At 36.8% G+C, this 10,598-nt stretch overlaps 1 protein-coding gene across 2 annotated transcripts in view; it reads left to right on the top strand.

Moving 5' to 3' along the window:
- The window catches only part of cntnap2a (contactin associated protein 2a), a 332,490-nt gene that overhangs the window by 174,115 nt on the left and 147,777 nt on the right, over positions 1-10,598 (top strand). For both annotated transcript variants that reach the window (XM_024280015.2, XM_024280016.2), the window contains exons 4-7: positions 369-516; positions 5,647-5,699; positions 5,842-5,992; positions 6,742-6,926. In XM_024280015.2, coding sequence (XP_024135783.1) covers positions 369-516; positions 5,647-5,699; positions 5,842-5,992; positions 6,742-6,926 — 537 coding nt within the window. The remainder of the gene's footprint in view (positions 1-368; positions 517-5,646; positions 5,700-5,841; positions 5,993-6,741; positions 6,927-10,598) is intronic.

Raw genomic sequence — 10,598 nt, 5'->3', positions numbered from 1 at the left:
TATATATATACATGGTGGCTCTAATACTTGCTTACTAATAAATAATTAATGCATTTTTAATAATTGTTTATAACACTCAAGTCCCAATAATCCGCTGTTAGAAATCAGAACCAATGCAACATGCTAAGATTAGAGGTTTCTTACATGTGCTGTAAATGACTGATTTTCTCTCAGATTCTGAGCACTGAGGCTTTAGTGTGTAAGCTACATCTGTATCCATAATGGCTTTGAATGTTTTGTGAATATTCACCTTTAGGGCAGGAAGTGGAGAGTGAAAAAGACTATTTCTACTTCCCTAATCGGCTTGTCTGACGGCAGGTTTGGGGCTTTGATGTATTTCATTCTTGTATGTCTGTTTGTGTTCACAGGCTTTTTCTGGAAACTCCAACTCGGAGAGCGTAGTTCGCCACGAGCTGCAGCAGGGAATCGTGGCTCGCTTCCTTAGGCTTATACCGCTAGCCTGGAGCGAAGAGGGGCGGATTGGTCTTCGCATAGAAATCTACGGATGCTCCTACTGTGAGTAGAAGCGAGCGTACTCACTCGCATTGTCTTTGCACACATCTTCACTCTAACCGTCTCTCCTGAATTCCTCAGTCACAGATATCAGACATATCTGACAGACCCTGGAGAAAAGATGCCTCTTTTCATTTGCATATTAAGAGAGTCATTGCCACTTGTGTCAATCACTGATAAACAACAGAGGGAGGATATATTCCAGAAACATCACAGACACACACACAACCTGAACACGCGACCACATTATAATTTATTTAATTTTAACGTTTCAATTCGAGAGACATGTAGAGACTCTAATGAGAGTTTATAAGCTCCATCTAAGTCACAGTGGGGATTTCTTTCCTATGAGGTAAATCTTCCTGTTGTTATGGAATCAAATACAAAGACAGAGAGTAAAACCTGGCCGGACTTCGGCACAAACTCAAATAAAAACCCTCTTGTGCCCAATGTCTCTTGCTTTCTAACAAATTGATCATCAAGGGAACCAACTCTCCTGCAACCTCTTTGCTTTCATCCTATTAAAGGCTGCCAAATTGATTTTGATAACAATTTCAATTAGGGCACTGCATAAATTACTGCTACAAGTGACACACACATTTTTCATTCTTGAGATGTGATTATACTGTGTTGACATGTTTGTGTGTGTGTGTCTAAACACAAGAGCACTCATTGTATTCAAGTCAGTTTTCAGCCTCTTTGATTATGTCTCCCTTGTTTCATTTTCTGCTGTGTTAAAAGCGGCCAGTTAGTGATAATAAAAGAGACACAATGACTCCCCTCCAAACACAACGGAAGACATATGTGTGAGTTCTGACATGCACATGTTGAAAAGTTTTAGCCAGGTGTCAAAAAGTGTTGAAAACAAAGAATAATTTCAAGTGAGCAACTGCTGACCAATTGTTTTCACCTATCGACAAAATGAATGAACAAAGGAGATATACATATAAAATCAACATTTGATGTTTCCAAACCAGCAACAATTCTTCGGTCACAAATATAACTGCCAATGCGCAATGGGGAGGCCTCGACAGATCTTCAAGGTTTCATGCAGATTTAATAAAAAATATGTGGCATAGTGATGAATGTGGATGCTGGCCATCAGGCATGCTGTATGGCTAGAGCAGTGTAAGACAGGAACGGGTCAATTACGGGCATAGGAGCCTCCAAGAAGAGAGTAGAGTCCAGAAGAGGGTCAGGGCAGGCAGCAAGCAAATAGAGAAGTCGCTTGGCCTTGTTTCCATGTCAGAGGGTTTGCTTTTTGGCTGCAACTTATCCATGAAGACCTGACTTTTACTGACAGGAGATAGGTGTTCCTAACTTCTACTGGTTTTTGCCAGTCTTTAGCTAAAGGTATTGTTGCAAGTCCCCTGTGTTTGAATGGTAATAAGGTTGATTTGCTGCTCTCGGTTGTTGCCAACAACTGTGTCTATTACTGTCTCTTCAAAAAAGCTTGAACGTCTTGAAACTCCCATCTTCTTTAAATCTTTGTCAGGACGAGACCCTACTGATGCAGTAGAACTACCTCATGTATTGTTTCTGTGCTCGATCTTGCCATGACATGGAACTCACTTGGTAGCAGTATGATTGTTCCTCACTCAGTTTGAAGCTTACACAGCTGTTTTCAGTTCGTGAGTGAGTTTCAACCTCTAAGTGACATTGGTGACCATTAGTATCTGTTTGATATAACTAGTTGATAATATAACATATAGTAATCCTACAAAATCCCTGAGGTTTTTATGACATCCACCTGAGGTTTGACCCCCCCATATGATAATAGAATTTACAATTGTTGTACGTACGAACGAACAATTGTGAAGTATTCTAAGGGGCTAATGTAAGTTGTATGCTGTGTTGTACTGTACCCTTATGTCACACTCTAGTTGTTAGCAAGGTGCAGGTATTGGCCCGTTACTGACCACATGTGAATGCTGCACGCACCGGGCATCCATGTGATACTTAAGTGTCCATAGGATTTGGAAAACAAATACTGATCTCAATGGGTCGTTACCTGATTAAGTAAAGCTCAAAGGAATACATTTTAAAGGAAACATGTTTCAACAGTTTTTATAAGGTTTTTTTTCTCAAAATTATGTAACATTGTATTTAAACATTGCAATACACATCACAAAGCTTTCCTTTTATCTGCCACTGATTTAATCTCAACATAAATGTGTCTATGTAGTCCAGTCCTCAATAAAAGTTATATTATCCATGGGATTAGTTTTTTGCGTGATGGATTGGAGCTTTTAAAACTTTCAGTGGCGTGTGCATGACAAGAAATGGGGGAAATACTACTTGATTTTTCAAAGTAATCCACTTGTTTGCAAAGTAGCTTAAATCAGTTCCTGATATGTCTGCTGAGCATATAGATTAATAATTAATAATAAGTGATAACCAACAAAAAAAGCTAATGATAATATACCTCCAACTAGAAGATTTGTGCTAAATAAAATAATAGCAACCGTTTGTTTACTGCAGTGCTGTTTAAAGGATTTATCAGTTTCTTTTCAATGGTGTTTGTCTAGACATCCATTAGACAAGGAATATTAAAAAAAAAATCTGGGTAATATATTCTTACAGCTGTAGTTTTTTTTCTCTCAAAATGCCTGCAGTGTTTCCTTATCTATATCAGTGGGTTTTTTTTTCTTTTAGATGTAGCCAGTGCATACCCATTCTCTAATGCTGAACACCTTAGTTCTGTCAGAATCGACGCCTTGTAAATGTTTTTTTTCTACCTTTCAAACAAAAGATGAAAGAGAAGTATAGTGTTGTGCGATGACAAAGAACATTGGATGAAAGTGGAAAGCACAAAGGAGAAGTCGTGGGAGGAGACGGAGGCAGATAAAGATAGATGTTATGTTCCCGGCATAATCACCAAATATGTTAGTTGTAGATGATAATTCTTAGTTTCAAAATATATGATAATTAGAAGCAATGCCATATAATGACTCATCCAGACTTGTGCAGTAAGAGGATGCTTGTCTATGTGCACCCTTGTATACGTCTGTGCCAAAGCTTCAGGCTATGAAACAGTCGTGATCCACCGTACTGGGTAATTTACATGCTCATTTCCATTTTGATTAACATGGCATCAACGGAGAAATCTATTATTACATAGATAAGACAGGATATGGTAAAGCTAAATTGCAATGTAAAGAGTAGTTGGACCAAAACATAAAGTATGTCATGTTTTTTTAAATCAACATCAGTTTCATAGATATAGATTTTTGGGGGGAAAACAGACATATTACAGATTACTTCAACCGATAGTCTATTTATGCCAACAGATAAAATCTGTTGTCAAGATGATGCATCACTATCACCATCTGCCAAGTCCAAGAAATGGACTGGAATAAGACACAACTGGCATGCATGAGAGCATTACAGTAGTGATAGGTTTAATACTTGTATTGTTAATCATCTTGGGTAAAAGTTATGACAACTTCTGGAAAGTATTAAGTAACATCTAAAGTTAGTTGTGGTAGAAAAAACCCAACAAGGTTTAGTATAGGTAGGCAGTACTGTAAACGAGCTGTTAATTGGCTTCTTGAATTGTACCACTGGTTGCCAAGGTCACTTTTAAGTTAACGAGCTACTGAATGCATGCAACTACATCTTTGATTTACACTGTGGTGCAAATGCCATGATGGTGGCTTTTTTCAAACTGAAGTCACTCACTTGAAATGAAGTAATGATCAGTATAAGAATTATCATCATTAAGCCTGAAAAAAAATGTAAACAATGAATTCAGTGTCTGAATAAAAATGTTGAGATTTTCAGAGTGTTATTGATTCAACTCACATACAAAAAAGCATAGGGTGTTTCTTGCATTTCCAGCCAGAAAACTGACTCGTAGATGCCTTTATGCATCGGAAATATGTTTGGGAAGGTTGTTAGCCCTAGAGCACTATCGCAGCGTAATTTTCACCGAGCAAAAGTATTTACATGATTTTCAGTATGCTTCATTTTTCCGAGTGTTATAGGGTCCCTGGGGAAAGTCTCATATGTTCCATGAATGGGTGGACCAAAGGCCAAATCTCCCGAATCATTTTTTTAAAGATTTTTTTTTCTCCAATTCCTAATTTTTCTGTTATTTTCAAGCATGTTTTTAGGATCTTCCAAAGCTTTTATTTTCCATTGTGTTGCATAAACCACAGTTGAAAACAAAATTTATCATGTGTTGTCATATTTTTTTTATATATTTTTGCCTGATAAAAGCATTTTGTTTGGTGTATTATATGGGGTAAAAATCCCCCGGAAAAAGTGATGGTGTAACTTTTTATTGCGAAAGTGTCCTAGGGTTAAAGCTCAAGCTGATTGCAACTTAACAAGAAAAATTGGAAATTAGATTTGATCATAAGACAAGAGTGATGGAAATAGAAGATGAAATTAGTGAAAAGCATTTTTTTTCATCTATCAGATGTTTATCTTGACTATCAACAGGAATGTGTTTTAGATTCAGAGCCAGCGTGAGTTCATACCTGTTCAGGTTGAGTTAATGTTTTTCAGTGTGTTTGTTTGAGTTCCTTCCAATAACTTTGTTTTAAAGCTTGCGTGTTCTTGACCAACCACTTTACATGTGTGAATGGCTGTAGAGTCCTCAACCATGACTCATCTGTCCAGTAATGATATATAAATTAGATCTATCATATTTTGCTTTGCTTTGAACATGTATAGCAACTATACTTGTACTCCTTATAATCCTGTTGGACACCAGCGTCTAACTCGAGTGACATATCATCAAACTAACACAGACAAGTGTTGACATAATTATGTTATTCAGTTCTAATGAGTTGTTGTTTTGAATGATTTTATTTCAAATTTCTTAAAAACAAAAGCTAATTAATTAATAGTGCACCTGCATCGCACAGGCAAGTTTGCCCAGTCATCATTAAATCATAATACTTATACTTAGCTCGTTTGCAGCACACAATTTAACCTTGTATCTATTGTTACATCCAGGCTGTAGCTAAAAAAATGTGTAATAAAATTTGAAACAAAGAAAAAGATAATTTTCTGTTTATTTAAATATAAATATCTCAAGTGGTATACTCAGCTTATTTTCCAATACAAACATGAATTCTGCTCATTAAACCTATGCTAATCATGTGTGTTGCTGGTCTCTCACAGGGGCGGATGTGATTAACTTTGATGGCCAGGGTGTAATTTCATACCGGTTCAAGGTACGGCATTATTTATTTACTTATTGTGATATTTTACTTGTTTAAAAAAATTAAGACAGTCTCATCTATTTTCATATATGCAAAGTGAAATGTGAAATTCCCAAGATGCTTTGCTTCTGTCAAACATGCTTTACCTGTGCAGGTGAAGAAGATGAAGATCATTAAGGACGTGATAGCATTGAGGTTTAAGACATCAGAAAGCGAGGGTGTGATTCTTCATGGGGAGGGCCAACAAGGAGATTACATCACACTGGAGCTTCGGAAGGCCAAACTGCTTTTGCAGATAAACCTCGGTAAGTATAAAATCTGAACCAGGGGTCGACTGATACCGATATCAGTATCGGTGACACATTTGTTTGATTGACGATTTAAAAGTGGTATAGTGGAATTGGGGGAAAAAATCAATTACAGTACATTTGCATTCGTTTTCTTAATTGATTTTAAAATCAAACTACAGGCTTCCCAAATGCTGTAAAAATAGCACGAGTTGAGCATATACCAGTACGTTTCCCTTTCTATTTATTTTTCCAAATGAATGAATATTGACCTAAATATTGGCTATCGGCCACTCACTATTGTATCATATCGGTCTTGAAAAAAACCATATCAGTCGATCCCTAATCTGAATCCCCTCAAAAGTTTTGACACAAAGATATAAAACTTACCACTAATTAGTTTACAACAATTTATGAATTCAAGAAAAATAAATAAATGTCAACAGAAAAAAAAACATAGTATGAAATAGTATAGAGATGCAAAGAAAAACACTGAGATGAAACCAAATAGCTTCTGATAGTTTGACTAAGAATCAAGTTGCATCATCACAGCAGAAGAACACCAATGAATAACCCTAAAGGCATGAATTCTGCATTCATGCCTTTAGGTAGAAGATGTTAGGATCATGAAAAGATATGAAAAAGCAACAGAAAAGAACATAAACTGCCAGCATGTAGGGAGAGCTCCACTGAATTTGATAAATCTTTTAACCGTCTGGGTATAGTTGCTTTTAACTGACCTGGTTTTGTGTGTGTGTTTATAAAAGGTAGTAACCAGTATGGCTCCATCCTGGGCCATACCTCCGTGACCACCGGCAGCCTCTTGGACGACAATCACTGGCACTCAGTGGTGATTGAACGCTACCGCCGCAACGTCAACTTCACATTGGACAGACACACTCAGCATTTCAGGACCAACGGAGAGTTTGATTATCTTGATTTGGACTATGAGGTAAGGAATCACAATCTTCTGATGCAGTTTTATGCAAATTCTACTAGCACCATCTTACAGTCTGACATACACCTTCAAAGACAAATCATCTTGACATATCAGTAGAAAATCCCATTAGTTTGGCCCTAGGATTCATTAGCCCTATTGATCAGAAGTCGCAAGTTCTTTCAATTATTGAAGAAATAGCAGGTCATGCAAGAAGGAAACCCATCAAATGTCAGTCGACGGTCACGTCTTTAATCTTACGCATGTGGCACATCATCAGCCGAGAGTAATGGCCTTTAATGTACAAGTGGGCACTATATAAAAAACAGGGGAACAGCTTCCTACCCTATAATAGCTGTTAATCATCCATGGCACCGTCCATTACGTGCCTTGCTTATCTTGCAAATAGTCACATTGTGCAGAGAATACAGAGTAGTCTGGAGAACTGACATGTTCATAGCCTTTACCCATACAAAAATAAACACACCATGACTGAAGTGCATTTTTTTTATTGAAAGGGGTTTTGTTCTTTAAAATGAAAAATAAAAAGGTTTTGCAGATATTAGAGTGAGCTTGCTTGCTCAGTTTTACTGACACCCACAATGCCTTTTATTGGTGTTTTTAAACTTTTAAATAGAGGTGAGCTCCAAGCTTCTAAAAAAGCTGCGTGATTTTTTTGATTCGGGAGCTTTTAGCCATGCTGGAGTCAAGTGCATTATAGTGTAATTGCAAATGTGAGCAACTTTTAACCCTCGCAACCGGCTGGGAGTCCTAATAAGGTTTCCAAAGCATTTCCAACGTGAAAAATTCTGCTTATTTAGTTTAGAATCAGTGGTCCTGCTCTTTTATCAAGCTTGTATTCATCTTTCTCACTATTTTGTCTGAGCATTGAAAGGTTGTTACAGTACAATGCTGCACACAGGAAATTAAATATCGGTTTCTCTATGTGGCGTTAATCTATATCACCTACGTAATTAACATCAGCAAATAATAGAATGCATAGGGTTTGGCCAATCACACTAAAAATAGAAAATTGTCAGCAGAACTCACATGAATACAATAGTAAATCTACACATGTTCATTGAGTCTTTGTGCATGCATGTTTGTTTTGTGTCAGTACACCTGTGTGTTTCTACATGCACTTTGTCAAGTTTTGCTGACAAAGCTGATCTTTGCCAGTGTTAAGTAGAAAGCTGAGAAATGGGGCAGGACAAAGCACAGACCAATTAAAACCGAAGCTGCTGAATGAAGGGATCTTCAGGGAAATCTATACAACCGGGTGTAATGCACCAGGAGGTTTTGTGTGCACGTTCACATGACACTGTGTTTGGGCGATGTGTCTGTGCAGCATCCTGCTCACAATCTGGTAATGGAATTGCCAGTCTCCTCACAGAATGCAAAATTGCAACCAGCTTTTAGTCAAAGCTCACTGTGGTCCATTTAGCGTGCACTGTCCATTTTATGCATGTGTTTGTGAGGCCCGACGCCTGTGTGCCTCCAGCTCCCATTTAAGCCTGTAGACTAAATATCCGGGTGCATCAGAGTCAACCCTTGGCAGTAATTATAGAGACTACTGGAGCATCACCAAAAACACATAAACAACACAGACATCAACACAAAAGCGCACACATGGACGGAGACGTTGACTGGCAGCAGCACCTTCCACCATCACTGTTGCTTACTTCAAAGCTCAGAATCTGACAGAGAAAGAACATGTGACACGGTATTTACATTTTTGTCAGTCTTTAGTCCATTTTGACTTTTTGAGGATGGGTTTTCTTTCTTTTGAATCCTCTCTTTGCTGTTATTTTAAACACCAATTTAAGGTGTTTAAAATTAAAATTTAAGATTTTTTTTTTACTAAATCCTAGTATTAACCTTGTTTAGAAATTAGATTTAACATGGTAGACTAATTGTAGACATCTTTGGGTTTTCGTCCTCAAGCAAGAATGAATCTTGGATATTTCAGGTTAATTCTTGACAGTGAATTACAGAAACAAATTACCTTGAGCACATTCGGTTATCTTAAAATAAACCAAAGTTTATTTCCTCTGATAGTCAGAAACAAATTTTCAGTCTGAATTCACACCTGGTCCAGGACAAGGATCTGGTTTCCTCAGTTTGACTATGCTCCATAGTGGAACACCTGAACCAAAACAGCCATCACAGCTTGGCATTATGGGATATAAACAGAGTATTAAAAGCTGCGGACAAACACAACGCAACGATAAAACACAGCAACTCACACTGTTTTCCCGACAGTCATAAACACTTATCAGCATATCTTCTCACCTGTCTCCTCACTAATCCTCTTTGAGCATCCTCTGCCTTACAAAAGTAGCAACAAAAGTTCCTAATGTTGATACAGACATTCCATTGTACAGCATTGTACTGTATACTCCCCACCTGTGGACCAACTACAGAGCATCCAACATGAGCCTAATTTCCCAACCTGGGATGAATAAAGTATTTCTATGAGGAGGCTGCAGGTTGCCTATAATGATGCCCTAAAACTTTTATTAAAACCGCCATGGTGGTGCAGCGCAAGCAGTTTGTTTGTTGGTGCAAGAGTATATACTCTCCAAGGTTTGTTGAGACGTTTTATCTATGGTTTATTTATCATCTGAACGCTTCAAATAGTAGCATTATTTTAACTCACCGATGTGAGATACAGGAATTTTAAATATCAGTCCCCAATTTGGATGTTTTGGAATAGACGCCTCTTTTAAACGTTGAATTTGTTTTTTTATTTTTTTTATGTCTGCAATTGTTTTTATTTAAGTTTACAATTCTTGGTAATTTTATGTAATTGGTTTTATTGTTTTTTTATACTTGTATTATCATGAGTGTTTTTTTTTTTTATTAATTTATATTTTTAAGTGTTTTACCTGTTGTGTCTCTTCTAATCTAATAAAGTATCTTCTTAAAATTCAAAATTGGTCAGCGAAATATAACATTTGAATAGTGAACTATCTCAACAAGGACTTTCACTAATCTTTGTCTTGTTGCTTTGGCCAGCCCTTGTGATTTCTGGCCAATGACTGAAGAGATCTTCAGTCACATGCTTTGGTTCGAAACAGAAATTACCAGTTGAAAGGCAGTCTGAATACAGACCAAATGAAACAGACTCGACTTTTCCAGTCAGAACTATAATTATATATAATTATATTAAGTCTATAGTCAGAACACACCCTTATTTGAGTATTTTAAATGAACTCAGATAAAAACAGGACATTTTTTTTTACTTCTTTTTTTTTTTTTTTAAATTGGGATTATCAATAAAACTTTAGTGAGTGTGAAGCAATCAAGCTTTTACCAAATAAAGGCTAAGTGATTATTCAAAAAAATCCAATTCATGATTTTTTCATTTTTAAGCCAGAATTTAAAATAGTTTTCTACTTGTCTTGGAGTCTAAGTTTCTCACTGGCAAATGGTAAACAACACTAAATCTGAATATATACCTAATTACATGCCAACAAAAACCAAATCAGTTTTCAGATACTGACTTTAGGAAAAACTAATTACAAACTTGGTCTATGTGTTTTTATTTTCCTTTTGGAGAATTGTATGTACAGTAAGCCCCTTTACTTGCAGAGGTAAGTAACTGACACTTCAGCAAATACCCCGAATCTGCTAATAGGGAGAACCCCCCTCTTTTAGATGCAAAAATTTAATACAAGTGTCTTA

This window comes from Oryzias melastigma, linkage group LG20 (assembly GCF_002922805.2).
Source record: "Oryzias melastigma strain HK-1 linkage group LG20, ASM292280v2, whole genome shotgun sequence".
NCBI classification, from domain to species: Eukaryota; Metazoa; Chordata; class Actinopteri; order Beloniformes; family Adrianichthyidae; genus Oryzias; species Oryzias melastigma.
This window is presented reverse-complemented; position numbering and strand designations above follow the sequence as displayed.